At 41.7% G+C, this 26,264-nt stretch overlaps 2 protein-coding genes across 4 annotated transcripts in view; both read left to right on the top strand.

Moving 5' to 3' along the window:
- Window positions 1-20,930, top strand: part of MAPKAPK5 (MAPK activated protein kinase 5) — a 32,517-nt gene extending 11,587 nt beyond the window's left edge. For 2 of the 3 annotated variants that reach the window (XM_030582717.1, XM_030582720.1), the window contains 9 exons: window positions 1,954-2,043; window positions 3,437-3,532; window positions 4,095-4,175; window positions 7,751-7,938; window positions 10,588-10,708; window positions 11,421-11,551; window positions 15,294-15,415; window positions 16,279-16,383; window positions 16,771-20,930. In XM_030582717.1, coding sequence (XP_030438577.1) covers window positions 1,954-2,043; window positions 3,437-3,532; window positions 4,095-4,175; window positions 7,751-7,938; window positions 10,588-10,708; window positions 11,421-11,551; window positions 15,294-15,415; window positions 16,279-16,383; window positions 16,771-16,865 — 1,029 coding nt within the window. In that variant the 3' untranslated portion in view covers window positions 16,866-20,930. The remainder of the gene's footprint in view (window positions 1-1,953; window positions 2,044-3,436; window positions 3,533-4,094; window positions 4,176-7,750; window positions 7,939-10,587; window positions 10,709-11,420; window positions 11,552-15,293; window positions 15,416-16,278; window positions 16,384-16,770) is intronic. The other variant, XM_030582719.1, reaches the window with a different exon arrangement.
- A 2,478-nt stretch (window positions 20,931-23,408) lies between these two features.
- LOC115661046 (disintegrin and metalloproteinase domain-containing protein 9-like) lies at window positions 23,409-25,687 on the top strand. The gene has a single exon (XM_030583170.1). It carries the CDS (start codon window positions 23,465-23,467, stop codon window positions 25,685-25,687), a length of 2,223 nt encoding a protein of 740 aa, XP_030439030.1. The 5' UTR covers window positions 23,409-23,464.
- The last annotated feature ends 577 nt before the right edge of the window (window positions 25,688-26,264 follow it).

Here is a 26,264-nt window from a genome sequence, read left to right as displayed (position 1 = left end):
CCAAAATGAAGATGCATGAATTGAGATGGGAGATAAACAGAGCAAGAGTCAATGAAAACTCTAAGCTACAAATATCCTGGTCCCCTGAAAATGACCATGGATTTAAAAAGAGAGAGCAGACAGGGATACAACATTATAGTTTCTAAATAGAATTCTTTTTAAGGTTTCCATAGTGTGTTGGCTCTTTAAACTGTTGATATGGTTGCATAGTGATATCTTGATGTCATGATTGTGCTTCCAGTGTATTAGGCAGACTATGCTGGCTGCTATTTTTTGAGGGGGAGGCAGAGGGGAGATTTGGAGGGGATGGAGCAAATTCTGTTCTTTCCAATTTAATTTTCTATAAAAAACCTTATGTCAGTGGCTTTCAACCTTTTTTCATTTGCGGACCCCTAAAACATTTCAAATGGAGGTGTTGGACCCCTTTGGAAATCTTAGACATAGGCTGCAGACCCCCCGGGATTCACTGACCATGTGTTGAAAACCACTGTCTTAGGTTTTGTAAGTTGTTTCTCATGACGTTTCTCATTAATTGCAATGACCTTTCTGGCTTTCCATTCTGTGCAATTGACCAGCATAGAAATTAGATGAGAAGTGCAGGATTGTTCTCCGCTGTAAATTTACTAGTGTTTTATGAAGTTTGGTTTTAAAAGACAGCACACTTTCTGAACAAGAGAGTCTCCAGGAAGAACTCGTCAAAAGTATCTTTGTTTATTTAATTCCAGAATTCAGCTCATTCAGGTCCCAGTCCTACAACCATGCATGTATGAAATCCACTGATTTCAATAAGACCACACACATGCATAAAGTTACTTAGGAGTGCATTAGTGTTTGCAAGACTGAGGTTTTAGAAACTACTTTAAAGTGTTATTCTTGTGTCTGGTGTTTCCTGAATAATATCTGCAGTTAGAGAATTTTAACCCTGTGTGCCCAGTTAATGAAGCCTTGACACGCAGCTTACCTGAGAACACACATTTAAGCTTTTGTATTTGCTTCTGGGTTAAGTTAGCATTAAAGCTCTCATTGCACTATTTTTTTTAAGCATTCATCACCCTATCCTGAGACCCTGCTTGGGCTGAAGTCCCACTGAAATCAATGAATTCTCCCCAAATAAGGACTGCTTGACTGGGCCTTAATTTTGTTTTGTTTCAATGATATTATGTAAATGTTTTATTTCTTTTCATTGTTTAAATGAATTACACCTTCACATGTACAATCTGTGGAATCTTAAGACTAGGTAACAAGTTTCTAAACAATTGCAGCAGTGTAAAACTATCATCCCCTTACCTTGGAAGGACTAGTAGTAGTTTTCTGTGTCACATGGATCAGGTGAAATGTAGACAGTCCATTAATGTGTTATAGAATAAAATTACCTGAATATTAGCTCTTAAGTAATGAAAGAAAGAAAATGTTGGCTGAAATCAACCTACATAGATGAGGTCCTGAAATAAGAACTTCAGTGTTGAAAGTTAAGCAGAATGGAATCGCTTGAGTACCTGCAAACATGTTAGTGACACTGCTGACCACGTACAGAAAAGAAAGGAACATTGTCATGGTAAAACCTCAGTACTGAAAATGCATTACATACCTGGGTTAGTAATACTGTACTGCTCTGGCTTATTAACGTAATGAAAAGAAAATCAGAATTTATGCTGTTTGTTTTCCTTTTGTATAAGCTTAATGAAATGTAAATTGAATAGTCTGGTCAGTGTGTCTACTTCTAGGCAGTTCCACTTCCTGATTTCCATGCATTAGTGCAGTGTGCTGTTTGGGTTTCCAGCGCTGCACAGGAATGTCTGAATCTGAAATTGGCTTTTGTTAAATATTTAACTTCTCTCCAAAAACATTTGGGGCCTAAACAATGTTACAGTGTCTCTGCAAAAGTGCAAAAATACTATGAAGGTAAAGGGAGAAGTTCTATAACCGTAGTTGATTTCTTGTGCCCTTTTTCAGATAGCTTTGGCTTTGCAGCACTGTCACACATTAAACATTGCACACAGAGACCTCAAGCCTGAAAATCTCCTCTTCAAGGATAACTCTTTGGTAAGATGGGGACTTAGTTTTCTCTCTTTCTTGGTGAATTTTGTAACACGATCAAAGATGATGCTCAGAAAAGTGGAAAATAATAATAATACTAGTTCCTATGTAGTGTGTTTCATCAGTAGTTCTCACCGTGCTTTCCAAAGAGAGGTCACTGTGCAATGAGATCAGCTCAATCTTTTGGTGGTGGGAATCCAAAGGAGTCAGTTATGTGCTCCTTCTCAGTGCCCCCAGTGAAATCGGATTGTTATTTCCTCAGAACAGAGCCTGTCCGCTCCAGTGAAATCTTACTTTGGGCCAAATCCTGTGCCTAGCACGAAAACACGATAAATGGACTTTACATAAGGGATCTTTTTAAGGGTTTAGATGGGACAGATCCTTCCTACTCTGTTTTTATTACCTTAGTCACTGCATCTCAACCCTCCCATCCCCAACACACACTTGCAAACATACACAGTACGGGTGTTTTGACTAGAGCAGGGGTGGCCAAGCTGTGGCTCGCGAGTCACACGCGGCTCTTTTACAGTTAAAGTGCGGCTCCCAGAGGCCCCCACCCCCAATCCCCCTTCTCCCCCTCACAGATTGGCAGGGAGGGGAGATCGGGGCTTCTGGCCCGTGGGGCATGCCTGCTGGGGCCCTGAGCCTTGTCAGACACCTCCCATGGGGCAGAAGCCTCAAGTCCCACCATCCTGCTGCAGGACGAAGCCCCGAGCCCCGACAGGTGAGCCCCACCAGGCAGGAGCCCTGAGCCCCAACAGGTGAGCCACACAGGGAAGGAGCCCCGAGCCCTGACAGGTGAGCCACACAGGGAAGGAGCCCCGAGCCCCAACAGGTGAGCCCCACTGGGCAGGAGCCCCGAGCCCCAACAGGTGAGCCCCACTGGGCAGGAGCCCCGAGCCCAGACCGGTGAGTGCCACAGGGCTGAATCCCCAAGTCCCAGCAGGCGTTCCCGGCTCTCAAGGTTAGGAAGATTATTGTATGTGGCTCAGAGGGCCAGTAAGTTTGGCCACCCCTGGACTAGAGGATCCATATAGTGTGGAACCACTGTTGATGGCCCATCACATCTCTCCCTACGCCCCAGCCACTCTGCATATACAAAGGAACCACCACAGTTTGCAGGTAGGACCTTGCAGACAAGGGGTTGGGATATACTTTGAGTTTCTGAGAGCAGCCTGGAGCACAAAGGGTATTCATTGCTCAAGTAAATCAGTTTATGACACCAGAATAACAGCCTTGTGGCAGTGGGAAGGAGATAGCTGAAAAAGAGGAGTAAGCCATGGCAGGAATGAGATGAGAGTCGAATGCAAGAGGGAAGGAAGAACGCTATACTGTAAACTAAAAGAAATTCAAGTACAACAAGATTCCATAATAAAATCCATCCTGCTTCTTGTTTCAGGACGCTCCAGTTAAGTTGTGTGACTTTGGATTTGCCAAGATAGACCAAGGTGACTTGATGACACCCCAGTTCACTCCATACTATGTAGCACCTCAGGTAATGAATGATTGTCCTTTCAGTTATAGAGAAATAATGCATGCAGTATTTATTGGCCACGCCTCTGTACACATGCCAGTCTAATACCCCTTTCTAGAGACTACTAAGGGACTCTTGGGTGGGAGTCAGGAATGAATGGATAGTATGGATAGCCTTTCAAAACAGACTGTTTATTGCTTTACACCACTGCAATCTACTGGTTACCGCAGGGGACTATGAGATGAGGGTGGAGGTACTAGAGCTTGCCAACAAAGAGTTGGAAGGATTTTTTTTGTAACATTAGCTAAACATCTGACCTTCATTCTCTAACTTCATTGTTTTGCTAACCTCATTCTCAGAAGTGGCCAAACCATTTTAACTGAAACTTTCCCAAAAAATTCAGCCTCAGGCAGATACGTGGTAGGGAAAATTTCAGCCTGAACTGTTTGTTTGGCAAAGTTTTAAGCAGCTGAAAATAGGGTCATACAATGGAAAGTGTCAGGCAGCTTTAACTATAGGCATGTGATTTAGATTTGCACTGTAATTTCTAATGTGGATTCTTGTTTTTGTCTCCCTGCAACAGGTACTGGAGGCACAAAGACGACATCAGAAAGAGAAATCTGGTATTATCCCTACCTCACCAACACCCTACACTTACAACAAGGTAAACTTTTCAAAGAAGCTGAGTGTTGACATCTTTTAAGGAAAGTGCTTTTTCTTTCTGCGGTAGATGAAACCATAGAAGTAACTATAATAGCTGTAATATCACACTACCATGAAGTGGGGCATTTGTGACCAGGAACAATAAAAAGGTTCAGACTCTAGGCTTTCTAATACATAAAACTAACTAGATTATACCACACAGAGTTTCCCAGTGAAAAGTAGGAAGTATAACGAACCTTAGGGAAATGTCACTTTGCCAAATTACCCTTTCTTTAGCCGGAATGAAGTAACCTCAGGGATAGAGTTTTTAATTTGGCTTCTTTACAACGTAGCAAGTGTTGGAAAATAAAAATTTTAAAAACGAGCAGGTGGTGCATTGGCACTACTGTCAGTACTCTTTCCTGGGTATATGGTTGGTCTGGTTTCATTAAGTGGGCTTGGAGAATTGTGTGCAGGTGATATGGAGGAAGGTAAAATATTGCCACAAAAATGCATTTAATTGCAACTTAGCTTAATAGTTCAAAATACATATGTCCCTGTTGTTCATAGTTGCTTTTTTCAATAATCAGTTATTATTTTAGGGTTAATCGATTTCAGAGGTACTCTGATTAGTTTCTGCTTGTTAATTGGGCTGCACAGATTAGCTGTCCCAGGTCTAGAGATCCATGACATGCTTAACTGTGATTCTTGCTTTGAGTTCTTCTTTCTGATGGAAGTGATCTGTTGGTCTGAAGTATGAAGTCCTTCATAATAGCACGATCAAACGAGAAATATGCCAGCGCTGTTAGCAATAGCACAGTATTAGTAACAGTAATGGTATTAAAAACTGCAAGGAAAAATTATTCCATTTTTGTAACATTAGCTAAACATCTAACCTTCATTCTCTAACTTCATTGTTTTGCTAACCTCATTATCAGAAGTGGCCAAACCATTTTAACTGAAACTTTCCCAAAAAATTCAGCCTCAGGCAAATACGTGGCAGGGAAAATTTCAGCCTGAACTGTTTGTTTGGCAAAGTTTTAAGCAGCTGATACCTGCCTGGGAAGAAATTATTTCACCACTGTCAAAGGCTCTTCCAAAAGAATCCTCTCTTCTGTTGATATTAGGGGCTCCTGATAGTAGAGCCTGCTAACTTGAGCTCTCTCTTATTCATACTGTTGTCTTTTTTAAAGATGAGAAATAGTTTCATTATACAATGAGAAACTACTTTAATATCTGTACCAGTAAAGTCATAGGTATCACAGCTGATGCTGGGATTGTCTTGACAAATGTTGTGATAGAATTTGTCCTGAGATTTCTTTTATGAGCACTCTCAAGGCCAACCAGGAAGGTTGCATTCCTTTCTTACTTCTCCTAACTGATTCTGCTTATCAGCATCTTTCCCTCCATAGTTAGTGGTATTTTGGCCACTTAGGGTTTTCCTGTGATGTTTTCAGCTTTGATTGAAGAAAGCCTAGAGTTCTCTGGTTGCAAAGGGAAATCTTTGCACTGACATCACTCTCAAGGGTAATTCTTCAGCTCAGCGTACACTGAGTCTTTGGTGTACGGAGGTACATTTGAGTAGACTATATCAGAAATCCAAATGGCAGTACACAGAGGTGAACTCTACTGCATTACCCCATATGTCTTGCTTACTTCTTCCTTTTTAGGAGGAATCCCTGAAAAGTAGCTTGGGTAGAGTTGAGCGGGAAGAAACCAGTACTTTCCAGACACTTACATAAATAATGGAACAGACAGAGCAGGTCTCCGACAGGAGTTTCTTCCAGTATAGTGATTCACATACCGTGGCACTCTCTCACCCTCTCATCTATTTGCCATTGAGCCTCAGAGATGGGGAAAGTGGTCCAAGTGCTTTTTGGTAAGCTTTTAAAAGTCACAATCAGAAGACATGGGATGCACTTTTGTGGTCTGCAGTGAGTAGATTATGCAATAGCAGATAAGTAATTTCTCTCCCTTTCAGTACAGAAGTGTCAAATGCAACTCTTGCGAGTCCTAAAAAGAAAATATTTTTTCACTGTCACATTGATACAGAGCTTGAAGGCAGTTTTGTTCCTTCAGTGGATTCAATCTGTACGTTATCAAAGTACGAATCATATTTTAGCATAAAGAAAAGAGTCAGAAGAATAGGAATGATCTCCACAGTGCGTACCTGTATTGACAGGGTTAACCAGTTTGTTGCCAATGTGTTATCCCTTTTCACCCTGTTTAGTTGTCGTCTTGTCCTGTGGAATTATACTGTGATAAGCAGCCTTGTTTGCATGTGACAGAGATCACTTAATGAACTGTTCCAACTCATTCTTGAACAGCTTTCAATCATGGCTTCATTAACTAGCTAGGAGTGGTGTATAAAATGTTCTTACCAGTATCCTCCTGCCAAATATGACTCACTGTAAAAACAGCACCTAGCATATGCCCAGCTCTCTGAAATAGACTGTGATAAACTCCCACGTAAACTGTCTTTACATAATAATTCTTGGCCACTCTAATTGCAAATGTTTAATGGTCTACCTTCATGAGTAATAAATGCTGTTTATGTCATTTTGCTACAGAGTTAAATTGGAGCCTTCCCTTGAGCCTTTGAGTGGTTTGTTTTTTTTTAATTTTTGTGTACTGGATCAAAGTAGTGTGTGTGTGTAATATTTGGGGGGGGGTTTGTACGTACAGAATTGGCTGTTAAAATGTAGACTCTGAAGGTGGAATGCTCAAAAGAAGTTAAGCTCGTATCCATTGAAATCACTGGAAGCCTGGGGAAAATTTTGACCATGAAAGGTATCTGGTGAAACCACATAGGAGTTTGTTTAAAAAAAAAAATTTCAAACAACTGACTTTTTGTAGAAGTAAAACACATTAGGTATCTACTTTCGAAATCCAAAGGAATTTGGATGGGAGGGATAGCTCAGTGGTTTGAGCATTGGCCTGCTAAACCCAGGGTTGTGAATTCAATCCTTGAGGGGGCCACTTAGGGATCTGGGGCAAAAATTGGTCTTGCTAGTGAAGGCAGGGGGCTGGACTCAATGACCTTTCGAGGTCCCTTCCAGTTCTAGGAGATTGGTATATCTCCAGTTATTACCCTGAGGATCTGGGTGTCGGAAGGCCCTTCAGTATGTCAGGAGCACATGCAGGTATACTGGGCAAACTTGTGAAGTGTTGTAGTTTGTTTTTGACTGATCTATATACAAGGATACTTGAATCTTAGCATGTGACTATCAGAACATTACTAAGTACACTGGGAAATTACTCATTTTAAAAAAGTAAACATTTTTTAAAAAAATGCACAACCAATTTAGCTGGCAAAAATACTTAAAATTTAATCTTTCTGTTTAAGAAAAAGATAAAGTATTAAGCAGCTAATGGGAGGAGGAAAAAAAACTTTTGAAATCTAAATTCTTACAGAGTTTGGACACTTTTCATTGATTTTGTTTTTCCCTCTCCAATAAACTAATTCAGACTAGACCACTAGAGAGAGACCAAAAGGTATTTCAGCATTTCATAAGAAGTCGTGTAGATCTTTTAACATGGCTACACAGTGCTTTGCCGTAAGTTGTGCCCCAAAAGTGATAATTTCCTTGCTTTCAGAGCTGTGACTTGTGGTCCTTGGGTGTCATTATTTATGTGATGCTGTGCGGATACCCTCCTTTTTACTCCAAACACCACAGTCGGACAATTCCAAAGGACATGCGGAAAAAGATCATGACAGGAAGTTTTGAATTTCCAGAGGAAGAATGGAGCCAGATCTCAGAAATGGCAAAAGACATTGTGAGAAAGTGAGTCAGTTGAGGAAAATGTTATATTACTCTTTATTATTTATATCAAGACATTGGAAAATCACTAAATATTTTGTCACTAAAGGCTCCATTTTCAAAAGAAAAAAAAATTGTCTGCTGTGTATAAAGCTGGAACATTGTATTTCATATTCAGCATGAACAAAGGTTGGTAAATGTTTTCCCTTGTTTCTCTTTTTCCAAACCACTGTCTTCAAATTTTATCGGCTCCTATCACTAAAATATTTAGAGTTGCATGGAGATTTAGCCTTTAACGGGAGCGGTATGGTTATATCCTCATGCAGCACTTCTGGAAAAGTATGGGTGTTTAGTGCGTAGTGCATGTATACCCAGTCTAAAACAAGCAGCTGATCAGAAAAGGTTTTTGAACACAGTGCAAAAGTTTTTCTGGTATGTATTTTATCAAAGGGACACAGTCAGGTCATCTTTGGCCTAAAATCTGAGCATTAAAATCCTAAGACCCCAAAATAAGTATTTCTGTACATTTTTTTAAAAGCAAATCAATATTCCCTGAAGTGTTTGCAGCTCAAACATTGCAGCCCTCTGCTGTTGCATGATAATCAGAAAATGGAACTGATCAGAAGCCAACCACATTTTTAAAACTGAAATTGACTAATTGTATTTTCACTGTTCAGCCAGAGAAATGAAAAAAAGTTAAAAGCAACATAAATAGTGAAAATCAAATCCATTTAATTATTTTAACCTGACACTGTCCCCTTTAAGGCACTGTAAAAACTCCAGGAACTAAACCAATGGCATACTTTTGTAAATATTGGAGGAGCCTGTTTTTAGTGGTATAAAGTCGAGAAGGGCTTTGACATACAAATTGCAGTTATGGTTTCACTGAAACCTTCACTTTGAGTGAAATCAGCTTTTTTCATACAGCAGCTTCACTCTAAGAAGGTTCCACTGTATTTCAAAATGGCCACGATATTGGATTCCACAGACTGTCACTGATTTCGATAAAGTCAGTTTTCTTTCATTCTTTTGAATAAACTGTCAAAACTACTTTTCCTCTTTGTCCTTCTCCAGCAAATGTGTCAGAACCTGTGTCTATGGCTTGATGTGCAGTAAAGTATTTAAGTCTGTATAGGGGATCCTCTTGTTTTAGAGAGGTTCTTAGCCTGTATGTGTGCTATTTTCTGTTTATTTTGCGTTTAAAAAAAAATAAGGTTGTTATTCACATCAGCCTTAGCTCTGGAGGTCACATTCTGCCTTCAAGTGGCTGCTTGCTTTGGAGCATGTTTAGCTGATATGTGGCCTTGATCTTTACTTAAGAATAAGAATATAAATTATCCCTTTTAAATCTAAAGGAAAAAATCCATATGGCTTGGGGTCTTGAATCAAAACTGAAATGGAGGCCTGTTTGCCACCGGTGCCTTGTACCTAAATCTATGGACTAGCCTGGGGCACTACTGACACTTCTGTAAAAGTCACCTACTTTTTCTTTCTATATTGAACAATTCTGCTATACAATCAGATAATCAGTTTTTGGTATAGTTGTGCAAGAAAGTTAATTATGGCTTAATTTGACCATATTGTTTTGTCTGTTTCCAACTTGACCTTTATCTTTGACCATCAGCAATACCAATAATATATCAGCCATAATACTGACAACTTATTTTATATTAAACAGTGGTGCTTAATAGTGGGAGCTTTAATTTATCTGCCAAATCTTTTCCAGGCTGCTCTTTCTAGTCAGTGTCTAGTGATTTATCTTTCTCTCCATAACAATCCATAAGGTTTCACAGAATCTCATAATGCAACTCTTATTTACAATCCTATCTGGGACTCTACAGTTGTTACGTTATAGTAAAATTGTGCTTTGAGTGTTGGTATAAGTAAAAAGCAAAGAATAAGCAGATATCTGGCAGTATAGAAACTTAAGTGGAAACGGCTAATTTATACTGTTAACATGGGAGAGCTGAATATTCTGGAGGCTGTTCAATCAGTGTCAGGGGCGGAAGGCCATCCATCTGTTGCAAGCACAGCCATTAAATAGTTGCCTAAATCAGTAGGTCACTGGAGAGTTCTTTATATTAAGTGCTGCGAATTCACCAGAGATAGAAGTTGTCTCAATTGTAGAGGTGTCCACTTGTCCATCCTTCTGCTGAGGAAACAGTGCAAAGAAGTTGCATTATAGGAGCAGAGTCTGTTCAGTAAACAAAAACCTAGCTTTGAAATTCTGCCTTACTCTGCATGCACAAAATCCTTGATTAAGTAAGTCTCACTAGCTGGCAAATCTGTAGAAGCGCATTTCCAGAGAATAATGGTCCTTTTTGCGTTGGGTATTTCTTAAAGGAGGAGAACTTTTTCTATCACAGGATCTGAAGATACAAGTTAGCTGAGTGCATTCATTACAGGATCCCTTTCTCACTTTGTGTCACTGAAGATACGCACGGTAACTCTGCAGTGCTTAAATAGATCTCCAGAAAGGGTCATTGGAATAAAATGACTGATGAGGAGCAGATCGTTTGTGAGAGGTTTTGTTGGCATTCTAGTCAAAGAAGAACTCTCATCTTGGGGGATGGTAACTGCAAAATTAAAAGCACTATGATTCTAGGCAGAACAGCAGGTTGTTGCATAGAAAGAACAGAGCATCTCTAAGGACCGATTTGTTTTCTCTCTCAGGCTGCTGAAGGTAAAGCCCGAGGAACGGCTGACTATAGAAGGAGTCCTGGACCATCCCTGGCTAAACTCCACTGAAGCTCTCGATAATATTTTGCCCTCTTCCCAAATGATGATGGACAAGGTTTAGATAACGTTTTATTATTTCAAAAAGGTCAAGTCTGGAATCGGGCCACATTGATGTTTGTTAAGCATTTTGTCTTAAAACTATGTCCTGCAGATTAAGAGCTCAGAGGTTGATGACCTTCAGAAAGAGAAGGAGAATCTTTGTTCCTGAAACCAAAAAGTTTCATTTAAAACGGGGCTAGAAAGAAAATTCTTGAAGATCAGCTGTAAAGAGCAACCCTGACCTAGTGAGACGCAGGAGGAGATGGCCAGTTATAGTAAATGTGACCTATTAGAGCTCTTCTGTCTCTAGGTGCTTTGCTCACTTCAGTTTTGCATCCTTTTTCTCCTTCGTTTACCTTGGTTCTGCAGCTATGAGTCCATTGGTTGGCAGTCAGGGGTTCAGCTGTGTGGTCTGTATCCCCACCTTTAAATAACTAAGTGGAATACTCTTTTGTACAAAAGTGGTCGCACACTCAGGTCTCTAAGATCATGGAAGTTAGACATGGAGAAGACCCATTAGACTGAGTCCAGGCCCTTGCAAGGTCAGGATATTATCCCGCATGGTCATTGCTCAGTACTGAGCTGGTCTTGTGTAGCACAAGCATGATTTTATTGTGCATCCCTGAAATGTGTGCTGGATTTTTATGAACGGTTTTTGTACTGGCTTATATTGGCCTTTTATACACAAAGGAACTAATTAAAACACTGTGCTACTTTTTCCATTCCAGGCAATGGTTGCTGGGATACAACAGGCTCACGCAGAACAGCTTGCTAACATGAGAATCCAAGACCTCAAAGTTAGCCTCAAACCCCTCCACTCTGTCAACAATCCAATTCTACGCAAGAGAAAATTGCTAGGGTAACTTTCTAAAAAATTAATGTTTTAAAATCTAATAATTCCTAAATGTCAGAAGCCAGGGTACTTCAATTGTTGTTTAACACTTAAACCTCTGTTAAGGTTTGTTTGACTGAAATTCCTAGAAGGTCTAGTTGGTTGGTTGGCTAGTTCCTACTTCCTGTGCTAAAGCAGCTGGAGTCAAACCTAGTACCAATAATACATATATAGCATGCTGTATCTTCACAGCTCCAGCCAACACCTCTGTGAGGTATGAAAATAGTGGTGTTATCCTCATCTTACATATAAGTATATTGTATTAGGAATTTATGGACACGGCTTAAGAGGCACTGCACAATCTACCTACCAAAGAGTTTAAATTTAAGCTTATCAAGAAAAAAAAATTCTTTTGACACATCTGATACCACTTAAAATGACAAAGGTTCAAATTAAGGCTAACAATCAAATGGTATGTGAACTTCAGAGCAGGTAATACACATAAAATTCAAAAATTGGAAGCAACAGACTAACTATAACTTGTAATGGTATTTTGGATAGAGTAACTTTCCATTTGAGTAATGAGCAGATGGAGTGTGAGTATCTAGTTCTTAAAAGTACAGTAAATTGAGTATAATTTTTTTTCTTCTGCTGTGGTTAGAAGCAGAGTAGCTACTCTTCTTGGGTCTTTCCCAAATAGTGTTTGTATTCAGGTAGTTGGAATATTTTATTACATTGTATTATGGCATTTTGTTTGGAAAAATAGTTGAAATTTTTTTTTAAATCTCTAGTTTTAAATGTATGAAAGGGCATATCAAGTGGGGTCCGAAGGGATCAGTTACAGATCCAGTTCTGTTCAATATCTTCATCAGTTATATGGATAATAGCATAGAGAGTAAGTACACTTATAAAGTTTGCAGACAATACCAAGCTGGGAGGGGTTGCAAGTACTTTGGAAGATAGAATTAAAATTCAGAATTATCTGGACAAACTGGAGAAATGGTCTGAAGTAAATAGGATGAAATTCATTAAGGACAAATGCAAAGTTCTCCACTTAGGAAGGACCAGTCAGTTGCACGCATACAAAATGGGAAATGACTGCCAAGGAATGAGTATTACAGAAAGGGATCTGACAGTCATAGTGGATCACAAGTAAATATGAATCAGCAGTGTAACACTGTTGCAAAAAAAAGCAAACATCCTTCTGGGATGTCTAAGCAAGACACAAGAAGTCATTCTTCCGCTCTACTTCTCGCTGATTAAGCCTCAACTGGAGTATTGTGATAAAAATGCTGCCTGGCCCGACCGCTCTTCTCCGCCCCTCCCACCAGCATTTACATATGCTTTCCTGGCCTCTGTCACTTCCAGCGGCAGGTTGTGTTTCCAAGTTAGCGTGTCCATACCGCTGCCTGGTGTCCGCAGAGCCTGAGCCGCCCGGAAGCGGCTCTGCTGGCGGGGGCAGGAAGAGGGACCCGGCCCCACAGGAGTTGCAGCACCCGCAAGGCCTGTAAGTGGGCAAGGGTCCTGGGTTCCAGCTGCGCCGTGCACTCCCTGGACTCAGGCAGGCTGCCCCGGGGTTGGAGCCCCGGTGCTAGGATGAACTCGGCTCTGTACTGGGGCATGCCGCGTCCCACAGCCCAAACCCGAGCCCGGGAGCTGTGGCTCGCCACCTGCTGGACCCTGGGAACAGCTGGGTTACACCTCTTTCCCCACCCCAGGTCACTGGACCCGCTTCCCTCTGGCATTGAGGGCAGAACCCACGAGTCCGGAGCCCTAGTCTCCATCTGCCCCCCACCCCCTCGAACAACTAGAGCCCAGCTGGAAACCTAGGAATCCAGAGTCCTCGCTCCCAGCTCTCGTGCCCCGTGCGTCAGACACCAGCCCCTTCCCGGAGCTCAGGAGTCCTAACTCCCACCCCGCTCCCCACCCTTCCTCCCCAGATCCTCCAAGCCCTTGCCCTGACCGCTGCACCCCCCCATAGACCCAGGTCCCTGCCCTGACCCTGACCCCTGCACCCCCCTCACATACACCCAGCCCGCTGCCCTGACCTCTGCACCCCCCCAACCCCAGCCACGACTCCAGTCCCCCACACACATTCCCAGCCCCCCATACCCTATGCCATGACTCCTGTACCCCCCTCAGATGCCCCCAGCCCTGACTCCTGCACCTTCCTCACATGCCCCCAGCCTTCTGCCCTGACTCCTGCACCCTCCTCACACATCCCCAACCCCCTTCCTTGACTCCACCCCCCACATATACCCAGCCCCCACACACCCCATGCCCTGCCTTTTGCACCCCCTACATCCCACCCCAACCCTGAGCACCAAATGGGAGCTCCTGCACCTCCCCCCCCCCCATTCCCACCTGCACCCCTCGCACCAAATGGGAGCTGCCCAGGTAAGCACTCCACACCCAAACCTTCTGCCCCAACCCTGAGCCTCCTCCCTCATTCTAGCTCCTGGCCAGATCCTACACCGCAACCCCCAGCCTGCTCCTTCACCCTAGCCCTGTGTTCAGTGCACTCCCACCCTCAGCTCGGTGCAGAGAGAGAGGAGGAGATTGGGCTTGAACCAGGGAGAAGGTAGGTACCCACTGTAGGTGGGCAGGGCTGGGACCCCAGACCGGCAGCAGGCTGAGCTGCTCAGCCCACCAACGGTCTGGGGTTCTGGCTGCCGGCCCCTTGCCAGTCGGGGTCCCGGCCACCAGTCCCACTCAGCCTGCTGCCGGCCTAGGTGAATGGAACCCCAGGCCAGCAGTGGGCTGAGCGGGCCGGTGGTGTAAGGTCAGCATTTTAATTTAATTTTAAATGAAGCTTCTTAAACATTTTGAAAACCTTGTTTACTTTACATACAATAGTTTAGTTATATACTATAGACAGAGAGAGACCTTCTAAATATGTATTACTGGCACGCGAAACTTTTAAATTAGAGTGAATAAATGAAGACTTTGCTCACCACTTCTGAAAGGTTGCCGACCCCTGGTCTAGATAATACTTAGTCCTGCCATGAGTACAGGGAACTGGACTAGACGACCTCTCAGGTTTCCTTCCAGTCCTATGATTCTATATCATTTATAGTTAGAATGGAGCAGACCTAGCTGTAAGGAAGTGGTTAGAGCAGGACAGCTTGGGAATCAGAACTTCAAGATTTGTTCCAGGTTCTGCCACTGATTCACTGGGCAAACCACTTAATCTCGCTGTGCTGCAGTTTACTCATCTGACAATTGGGATGTTAACCTACCTTCTAGGAGTATTGAGCATGTTACTAGATTCATGGAGGATAGGTCCATTAGTGGCTATTAGCCAAGATGGGCAGGAATGGTGTCCCTAGCCTCTGTTTGCTAGAAGCTGGGATGGGGTGACAGGGCATGGATCACTGGATGATTACCTGTCTGTTCATGCCCTTTGGGGTACCTGCCATTGGCCACTGTCCAAGGACAGGATACTGAGCTTGATGGACCTTTGGTCTGACCCAGTATGGCCGTTCTTATGATATAAGTAAAAGTCTTAATCTTCTGATCTAAGGTGCCATCATAAGGCAGAATACTACGTCAGAACTTTTAATAAATCTACTTTCTTTTACAGGTTTCCAGATCCTATAAGAGAAATATATGTGGGTTCAGAATTATGTATTGAGTAATGGATATGATCAGACTTCTTTCAAACTTCTGCTATTAGCAGTTATTTTCTTCTTAGATTTGGCTTTTGGTTACATGGCTGTGTTGTGCTCAGACTGTAATAGTGTTTCCTTCTCACTCCCATCTGTTTCAGCACTAAACCAAAGGATGGTGTCTGTATCCACGATCCTGAGAATGGAAGTGATGATTCCAATGTGGCTCTGGAAAAACTCAGAGATGTCATTGCACAGTGTATTCTACCACAGGCTGGTAAAGGTCACCGCTTTTAAGAAAGCTAATGCGTGTTTACTGTTGTGCCCCTGTGTCAGCAGTGAAGGAGTATGCCCAGCATTCCTATTGCTATAGTCAGGCTCAGGAGATAGGGAGCTGATTGTCTGACACGGAGCCCTAAAGGGGCTTGTTTTATAGCTATAGGACAATAGTTTCCTTGCAGGAAAGCCCAGCATCTTTGGAATTGTCCCTTTTTACTAGCCCTGAAGGCAAAAGTAACACACACGTGAATCAATGCCCTTTTGCCCTAGAATGTATATCTCTGACACCTTATACAGGAAACTTCATTGCAGAAGATTGATTCATATGCATAGCTTTGGTGCAACCCTTTGCTGATTTATGTGTGATGGGATACCTAGCTAGAAGAGCCTTCCAGTGCTTGGGAGTCACACATGCCACTGTAGGGGATCTGTGGAGGTGCGTATTGTCAGTTGTGCAGCCATTGGAAGGAAATCAGCACCCTGTTGGTCAAGAGGCAGGAGAGGATAGAAGGCAGCACTACAGAGCCCGGGGAATGAGTTGCTGTTTAGAGCAGTTACATGGATTCTTTTTGGTATTGCTCAATGGAGACCTGGTAGAAGGAGGGATTGAGATGTGGGAAAGATCACTGCAAAACTTTTTCAATTACAAGAATAGGTTTGCTCTTTGTAACGGCATGTGGATTGTAAATTACCTGTGTATTAAAGTGTTAACACCTTGCTTTAACAGTGGCATATGGTGCTATTAAACTGGCTTTCTAAACAAAGCTTCTGCTCTCAAAACCAGTATGCAGCAGAAAAAGAAGGGTGCATCCTTTGCTGAGAATTTATATGACAAATCTCTGTTTTATCTTGCTTTCTTTTAAATAGGAGAGAATGAAGATGAGAAACTGAATGAAGTGATGCAGGAAGCATGGAAATATAATAGGGAGTGTAAGTTATTGCGAGACACTCTACAGAGCTTCAGCTGGAATGGTAAGTGACGCCTTCTCCTAAGGCAGAGACTGCTCTTACATGCAGGGTATATTTTGAAACCATTTTAACGAACCCGTTTTAAATCAATTCATGCTTAAATGGCCCCAAATGGTATCAATTTTGCCAGCACAGAACATTAATTAAATGGCTTTTTAAAACCTGTTTAAATTTTATGTTTGAGGCTCAGGTAACATTTTAAAAAAGCACCTAAGTCCCACTGATTTCTGAGTGTGGGTTAGGCCTCTGAGTCACTTGGGGACTTTTCAGAATTTTACCCTACGCTTTACTGTCTGGGATCAAAGCATCAGTTTGTATTCAGCCAGTTACGACTGTTTGCTTTCCTCCCTGCACCACACTTAGGCTGACTTGCTTTTTCTTTAATTTCAGGCAGAGGATTCACAGATAAGGTGGACCGGCTAAAGCTGGCAGAAATAGTGAAACAAGTTATTGAAGAGCAGACAAACTCCCATGATTCACAATAGCTAGAGCTTGTTACTATATATTTTTTTTTACCGTTTGAAAGCTATTCTTTAACTGTAAAATATTTTTATGTAAATTAATAAATCATAATTATTTCATTAAATTTCCACACTGCTTGAAAATCCTGTATAGTTGTAGATACAAAAATCATTGGTACTGTAATATTTTTTTAAAAACTCAGTTGCTCAAGGTATATATGATCACTCATGTACTGTTAATTCATGAGTCCCTTAAATGGGACAAATTATATTGTTAAAGACCGTTTGTTTCTTAATAACCAGATGCAGAAGCAGCCTTCCATCTGCTATACAGACAGCTGCAATGACTAAGTATATGAATGAGACAACCACAGTTTCTTAGCATTTTGCTCAGTAAATATTTGAAGCAAATGCCATGGAACAAACTTCACAGGCATCCTTTTTACCTAAAATCTGCAGCATTATAGTGACAGCAGAATAACTTTCTCCTCTGCCAGATAACTCAAGAGCCACTCTTAGCATTGCTAAGGAGACATGTACTCAAGTCCATATTCTTGCTATAATTTTCAGTTCTGATTGGTAATTCTGTACCTCTCTTCTCCAGCTCCATATCTTGCTCCTGGCTTCACCAGAACTTGAGTGGCTGTTCAGCATCAGACTCCTCCTCTTCATTTTAAAACAGTAGGGGTGGGAACTTCAGTAACTTGTGCTTATTGTTTTTATTTTAATGGTGATCTTTCCCTCAGGCAGCAACATGTGGGTGGATTTGTTTGCCTTTTTCCCACATAAATAGTTGAGCCTGAGTTTTGTTTTTTTCCACCACTCCACCATTTTCCTTCTGGAATATATAACCCTGTAGAAGCACAGAACCAAGCTTGTTCTCCTGACTGGAAGGGATCATCCTGTGTATAATCACAGTGCTGCTGTGCAAGATGGCTAGTGGTCATCCATCTGTGTCCCTCATTGGAGTCCAAGCACATTTGCTCTATGATTTTCTTGAGCTTCATCTGCCTGGGGAGGGATTGACCCAGAGCTGCCCCCAACTCAAGTCCCTGTGCTGCAGCATACTGTGAAGGGCCACCAAGGGCAAATCCTTACACTTGTCTGAAACTTTGGCTCAAAAAAAAAAAGAAAGAAATCTGCTTTATTTTTTTAAAAAATCTGTAAATATTTCTAGTTTTCTATTTTCTGATACTTTCCTTTCTTTTGAGACTTGTTGAAGGCTTTTTATAGAGATATTTTGGTACCATACCTGTGCAGACACAGAGAAAGTATGGTCTGCAGACTGAAGTGCCAATTCAGGGCTATTAGGAGTAATTACTCTTGAACTTTGTTACACTTCATAGCTCAATTACTCTTGGGTTTACATTTAACAACCTGAGCCATAAATCTCCCAGTGTACTCAGTATGGCAGTTGGGCCACATTCTGTCTTTTTCTAAATCAGACTTCCTCTTACCTGTTTGCTTTGGCTAGCAAAGCTGCGTCTGATACTTTTTGCAGGATTTTGTAAACTATAACTCGGTTTTTCCTACATAAAGGAGATGTTTCAGTTTGCATTCTTTTCCAATGCATACATCATCTGTGTGTCGGCTGTTTTCATCCCTTCCTGCAGGACCCGCACTGCTTAAAGCTTTAAACTGCCCGATTATTGCAATGTTAGGACACAGTGCTTACTTAGCTAGCATCTTTCCTGACTACAATGGGAGATTTTTGCGTAAGTAAGATTGGCACCCTTAAACACTACATGGAATACTTGTGCACTGATACATACTAATGAGAAAAGTAGTGAACGAGCAGGCAGTGAATAATGGTTTTATATTTCCTTGCTGGAAACCTAATTTTTTGGGAAAGTGAACTTGATCTCTGGCTAGTTCTGGTCAGTAACTGTCCTCCCCCATAAAACTATATGAGATAGGAATAACTTCCAAGGTTGTGGTCCATAGGACAAATGGAACATGGATACTTTAACTGTCCTCCTCCATAAAAGAGATGACCTCTCCAGATTAAGGCATAGGTACAATACATTAGCAGAAATGAACATTCTTCACTTCTCTGTAGTAGCAGTTGCAAGGCTTCAGGCTGGTACACTTCTCCTTTGCACTAATCTCTCGCTCATGTCAACATCCATAAAGTCTTTAAATATTCTAGATTGTTTTAAACTTTCACTTGACATCTGTTTTTCCTGGGGCATCTTAATTGTCAACTTTTAAGCATGGTGTATGGAGAATTAAACAAGGCAGTCACATTTTAATAGGAATTGTGTAGCTAATTCCCCACAAACTGCTTTGAAGCTTTATCCTGTGAGCCAGGAGGCAAACTTTGCCCAACTGAGCACCACACTGGCATCTTCCCAGGAGCATAAGGCCACATGTAGCTCGCATATAAAATGGATCAGATTGTAGTTATCCTCATCTTTAATATGGAATGCTGGGCAACAAAAAATACCGGTCCCAGAATGCCATGCTCTGTCATGATCCAACCTATTTCAGCTTGTGAGCAAGGTGGTGTATAGTATGCAGGAACCTGTTCACTCATGCAAGTTGATCATCAGGTTGTCATCATCTCTCATTAAAGGTGACCGTGACAAGGCTTGCCTTATAGAATTCCACTGGCCAAAACTTTGGGCACCACTGCCTTAACCAGGTGACCTGGTATTTCCATATTGCTTTGCTTTGGAAGTGAAGCCAAGATGGGATTCCCAAAAACCCCTTCGGTGCTGCTATTATGTAATCCCCTGTAAGAAATAGCTTCAAACTGTTTCCACAATACAAAATATCCATTTTGTAGAAAACCTTAGAGTATTGTGGCAACTACTTCTAGGAGAAATCCAAACCAGGGCTAGAAAATGGCAAGGAAGACCTACAACTGGCTGGCTAGTTACTGAGCATTGTGACTGAGTCCCTCCTCCATTTATCGGTTTTAATTTATTTAAATGACAGGATGACTTCATGCCGTTAGTAATTGCAAGATGGGTAAGTTCAGGCCTGACTTAGAACGGTTTCAGTATTTTAACGGTGCAGGTTTGGAGGGAGAGATGTCAAATTTCCAAGTCTCTGGTGGAAAAACTGCCTTTTGTAAGTTTACTTTGATATTGTCCATATACTAACTGAGAATAGATTAACCTGAAATGCATGTGGGAAAGAAGGGATTATGGTGACACTAGTTGAAACTGAAGGTCAAATGGTTTAATAAAATGATAAAACTGATTTATTTTATTTTTAAAATAAGTTAAATTTTTGAATTCAAAATTCAATACACTAAATGGATTCATTTAAATATTTTTAAAGTAAATTTTATTTTTTCTGCCCTACATTTTTATTTTTCAGTGGATGAAATTGCCAGGTATTTTGTCTTGATTGTGCATATTTTTGTTTGGTAATAAACTTCACCAGTCCTCCTTAGCAGACCGTAATATTTTAAATATCTTGAATTGAAAGGGTCTGATGGATGGTATCCTATAAAAGAACCTCTCTTTATAAAAACACAAAGGATAAAGGAAGCTACTATGTGAGGGGTTCTTTTGGTTTTAAATAAAACTCTAAATAAATCTTTGCCTGAAATCATTTGACCTTTTACTTTTTTTTAAACTATATATCTGGCTTATCTTGTGATTTGACTGTTTGGGGCCATTTAAAAAAGAAAAGATTAGAAGAATTTGTCTAGAAGGAGAATGTGTTGGCTTGGAAACAGGAAGTTGTTAAAGTTTTGATATCATTGCCACGTGTTTTTTCTTTGGAAATCTCTCTTGGAACCCTTCATATGCCATGTTTAACTTCTGTGTATTAAGAATATTTTCATTTCTCTTTTTCAGTGTTATCTGTAATATTAGTTTATTTTGGATCAGTATTAGATTGTAAATATTATTCATCAGTGTACATAAAAAATGATTTTACTAAACTTAAAAGGTATCTGGCTTTTTTGTTTGGATCAAGGCTGAATTTAAATCTTTGTAGCCCAAAAGAGAGAAAGGGACAGTCCTGTGGTCAGCACCAAGGACAACTGGGCTCTATTTCTCTCACTTAAGTCATCTGACCTTTCTGCTTCAGTTTTACCTGCCTGTAGTAGAATGGAATAGTGCCATTCCTTTGCCCCTCACAAGAGTGCTGGGCAGCCGAACTTACTCATATTTGTAAAGTGCTTAGAGATAGAATGTGCTGTGTTTAAGGGCAAACTACAAAACTGGGCTAGACAAAGCACCAGAAAATAAAGGTAGGTGACACTCTCACACTGATAATAGGTGGGGCAAGATAACCTGTCATCTCTTCTTTCGTAATTATGATTCCTCCTTGTAGATGGCAGCATTATACACTCGATAAGAATACAGCTTAGCCCCATTCTGTCAAAGTACATACAGTAGAACCTCAGAGCTAAACACATCAGGAATGGAGGTTGTTGGTAACTCTGTTCAGGGTTACAGACATTTCAAAGAGTTATGGTTGTTCTTTCAAAAGTGAACATTGACTTAATACAGCTTTGGAACTTCACGATGTAGTAGAAAGAGGCTACTTTCCCTTTATTTTTTTCATAGTTTTACATTGTATTGTATTGTAGTTGCTTTTTTTCTTTTTTGTCTCTGCTGCTGCCTGATTGTATACTTCCGGTTCCAAAGGAGGTGTGTGGTTGACTGGTCAGTTCGTAACTCTGGTGTTTGTAACTCTGAGGTCCTACTGTATAACTCACTGTAGCTGTAATTTTTGAGTTGGGGAGATAAAGTTGATGTGTTTCTACTGTGGTAGCTAACACTCAATTTAATGTTTTAAATCTGATGTCTCCTTTTACATTTGGTGACCTCACACTGTAAGGGTATCCTTGAAAGCAGAAACTAGTTATTCTTATTTCCTTAATGTGTTGCATAAAGGGAAAAAACTCTCACACGCCATTGCATTAAAGAAAATGAAACTGAAGCAAAGGAAGGCATTGCAAGGCTTTGAGTTCACTATGTTGAGATTTCTATCTGTAATGTTGCTTTTATAAGAACTTAACACAAATGGGAACTGTCCCAAGATTTCCTGTAGAATTTTGTCCAACCTTTCAGTAAAGAACACCCTCTACTAGGAGACTGATGGTTTTTCTTGCTTCTTGGGTAATTACTTAACTCATACTTCACTGTATTACAGTCTGCATTTGATATCAGTCTGATATCTTCAGAGCCCTGTTAGAATATGTCAGGAAGACAGGGAAAGAGTGACTGTCCAAAGGCACGTTCTAATTGGCCTTGATGCTACACCATGACACCAACCCAACGAGGACCTCATCAGTGAAAAATGCTTAAGAAATCTCTGCACTCCTAAAGTTGACAGGGAATGGAAGGGAGACGTGTGCTGAAGATAGGTAGGCTGGGGATGGAGGGAGATGAGGAAGACACAGTAACAGCAATTTTGGGGCATTGCTGCCTCTCCAACCCACTTTCAATTGTAAATAACCTAACTGTTCAGTAAAACTATTTTTAATCATTAGCATAATAGAAAGTGAGTGGCTATTTGATCTATAAAGCATTGCTGTGACATAGCATCCATGTTGCTGGAGAAAGGAGGAAAGAACAGGCCTAAAAAGTCCTGGTAACTTAAGAGAGATTACAAGAACACAAGCAAGCTGTACATATGTAAAATTGTAGCAGGCAGGAAGCTTACAAGCCTCTTCATTTTCTCACCCTACTGTGAGAATATCTTTCAGAGCAGAAGGCTGCATTGCTCAATGCATGCAACCCACTTTGCAAAAACCAATTTAAAAAAAAATGTCAGCTTATGAGCAGCAATAGGGTGTTTAGAAAAGGGCAATATGCTAGCCAGTGCGCCAAAAAGCATTAATTAATAACCCAAGGTGTGTCTTATTGCTATATTAGGTCCCAGTGAGTGACTGAGGCATTGTTCACCACTCTATCTTTCCATTGCCTTATTCATTCCAAATTTATATTGAGTAGAATCCCAGGGATCCAGATCTCCATTTCATGCCCATCCCCGCATGGGGGAACACATGGCTGCATTCTGAGCTTCATGCCATAGAATGTTCACATTCAAAGAGGCACGAAGAGAAACAGACACAATCTGGGCCATTCCATTGCAGTAGAAGTTTCGGGAGTAATATTTTATAAGTGTTATCCTCTTCCCAGTTTAGGAGCCTAAATTTCCTTTCGCAGCCAGACTTGTTAGCATTTCTGTGCTGTATAATATAGCAGGGTTGGGCTCTCTGGCTGGCCTGCTGCTTTGTTGGATGTAGTATTGCCCTGCCAGAAAGAGAGGGAGCACCCCTGAAAATACAAAAGACACAGATGGGGAGGGTGTCCATAAAAGTGTGTGAAAGGCGGCAGGCAGCTTTGATACTCCAGGCGGATCTAGCTGGTGATATGTAAGGAGAGTGTGGGAAATATAACGGTCATTAAAATGTTCAGAGTCAGAGAGGAGGGCAATTAGTTGGGGGTATGGGCAGCAGCTAGCAATGGAGGGAGGAGCATTACCTGTGTCTTTAAGATGTTGGGCTGTACTGGGTGAAGGAGCTGCTCTGTGATTGAATTAAGGGCAGTACTGCTGCATTAACACACCCCAAGATTTCCCTTCTCTGCTCCAGTTTGGGCATCAGGAACCATAAATCAGATCCAGAGAGCATTCAGTTCAATCCAGCGTTAATGCCGAGGAGTCTGATGGCAAGGGACAGAGTACTGGGACAAGGGCTGCTCCTCAGACTGGGCATCTCCATGATGCTGCTGGGGTCTCTCCTTCCCAGCACAGATTCTAGTCCTCATCCACTTCCACAGTTTGCTTCCTATGAAGTGATAGTTCCGAGGAAGCTAGCACCCAAGGAAGGCAAAGCCACCAATGATGAGGTGTCCTATGTCATCAAAGCAGAAGGGAAGAACCACATTGTTCACCTAAAGCAGAAGAAAGGATTCCTAGTAAAAAATTTCCCAGTCTTCACTTACGATGCTAGAGGTCAACTGAGAGTAGATCTGCCCCATATTCCAGATGATTGTTACTATCATGGGTATGTGGAAGATACCCCAGAGTCTCACGTGGCCCTCAGCACCTGCTCTGGACTCAGAGGGTTTCTCCAGATTGGGAGCTTAAACTATGGTATTGAACCTGTGGAGACTTCCTTTACATTCCAGCACCGTCTTTATCGAACAGAGGAGATGGAACCCAAGGCTGTGACATGTGGATTAACTGCCAAAGAGATCAACTATCAAGCTTCTGAAACGGAGAGGAGGCAGGTTCCCAAAGCGGAGGCATTTCATCCCTGGACGCACACTAAGTATATGGAGCTTCTTATAGTGGTGGACAAACTGCGGTTTGAATATTCAGGCAGAAATATAACTAATGTTTCAATGCAAGTTGTTGATGTCGTCAGTATGGTGGATGAGCTTTTTTATCCTCTTCGTCTTCGCATACTACTAACTGGACTAGAAATTTGGACAGAAAGCAACCCCATCAAAATTACACACAATATAAGTGAGGTTCTTTTCAATTTTAACCTTTGGAGAAAACGTCACATTTATCCACGGGCGCCACATGATGTAGGACACCTGTTTGTGTATATGAATTTTGGAGCAAACATTGGAAAAGCATACCTGAGAAGTGTCTGTGATAAGAAACGTGCATCGGGTGTCGAAGCATTCATGCATGGCCCTTCAAGGGAGTTTGCTGTGCTTTTTGCTCATGAGTTGGGACATAATATTGGCATGAAACATGATGGAAAAGAGTGCGTGTGTGCCAATGACAGTACCTGCATCATGAATGCGCATCATACACAAGTCCATCAATTCAGTAACTGCAGTTCTAGAGACTATTTTGACCTAACAGTGTCAGGGCAAGGACGCTGTCTGAATAACATCCCAGAAATTGAAAAGCTATTTCATGTGCAGTATTGTGGCAACTTCATAGTTGACCCAGGAGAACAGTGCGATTGTGGCTCCAAAAAGCAATGTAAAAAGGACCCTTGCTGTGATCACACTTGCCAGTTGAAGCCAGGGGCTATTTGTGCTTTCGGACAGTGCTGTCACAAATGTCAGTTTCTTCCAGAAGGAAGAACATGCAGAAAGAAGACAAGTGAATGTGACCTGCCTGAGTACTGCAATGGGACTTCTCCATGGTGCCAAGAGAATGTGTATATGCAAGACGGGACTTTATGCAGTGACAATGGCTACTGTTTTCATGGGTTTTGCTCTACTCACAATTTACAGTGTCAACACCTCTTTGGCAAAGCAGCAAAGGCAGCTCCAGAAAGTTGCTTCAAAGAAGTGAACCTAAAAGGGGATCGGTTTGGCAACTGTGGAGGGGACGGGGGAGATGGAAAGTTTGAGCAATGTAAATTGGAAAACATCTTGTGCGGAAGGGTGCAGTGTGTGAATGTAAAAAGAATACCTTGGGGAGAGGATCATACGACCCTAATTCAAACTCCGGTGGATAATATGTGGTGCTGGGGTACAGACTTTCACGTGGGGATGGAGCTCTCCGATACTGGTATAGTAGAAGATGGTGCAAAGTGTGGAACAAACAAGATTTGTATTAACCATACATGTGTCAATGAGACAACAGTGCTGACATCCGACTGTACTTTAAAGAAATGCGGCGGTAGAGGGGTTTGCAACAGTAACGGGAACTGCCATTGTAATGATGGTTGGGCCCCTCCGAACTGTCAGTTCGCCGGCTTTGGAGGAAGCATTGACAGTGGGCCCCCCCCACTTTCCAAAGTTAGACTCTCTAGTTTTGTTGGGACTATTGTGGGCATAACCCTTGCTGCCGCTGTAGTCACTGCAGCGATCGCTCTCTTACTTAAAAAGCCTGTAGCAACAGTGATTCATAAAGCATCTGAAAGCATTGGGCAAATACAGCCATCTCGCAGGAGTGTGTGAAAATAAGGCAGCGTTAGCTTCAAAAAGCCAGCGCAGAGTGGCAAGTCCATGGTTTAGGGTTTCTCAGAGCAGTTGTGGGAGTGCCTGGGGAACCCTGCTGGAGAATCGATGGATCCGCATGACTAGTTTCAGTAGGACTCGTGTAAATATACTTTATACATATGCACACACACTTTTGGCAGTTTGTTCCATTTTTTAAAAATATTTAAATAAATTTGGTCTTGGAGTCAAATAGCAAAACGATCAGCGAATTAAAAAACTGATGGATTTAAATCTATTTATCATCCCTCTGGCCCCATCAGGCCCTAAGCACTTCACAGCTTGTCTGTGCCAGGGTTTGTAACTGGGCTCTGATTGGAATCCGGCAGCCCCGCTTTCCCATTCATCCCCAATGTGGTTTTTTAGGATACTGGTGAAGTGGCACACAAGCAGGCAGAGGAGAGGAGAAACCCAACTGAGAGTTTCAAAAACTTAATATTTAGGGCTAAGGTTCCTATTTTTTGCCATTTTTGCTTCACAACCGACAGATTTTTCCCTCAGCAGAGACTGGCACCTAGGGTGACCAGACAGCAAATGT

The sequence above is a fragment of the Gopherus evgoodei genome, chromosome 13 (genome assembly GCF_007399415.2).
Source record: "Gopherus evgoodei ecotype Sinaloan lineage chromosome 13, rGopEvg1_v1.p, whole genome shotgun sequence".
NCBI classification, from domain to species: domain Eukaryota; kingdom Metazoa; phylum Chordata; order Testudines; family Testudinidae; genus Gopherus; species Gopherus evgoodei.
This window is presented reverse-complemented; position numbering and strand designations above follow the sequence as displayed.

What these genes read in the sequence shown, in the direction of transcription:
- LOC115661046 (XM_030583170.1), top strand. Translation starts at nt 23,465, where the DNA reads ATGCCGAGGAGTCTGATGGCAAGGGACAGAGTACTGGGACAAGGGCTG.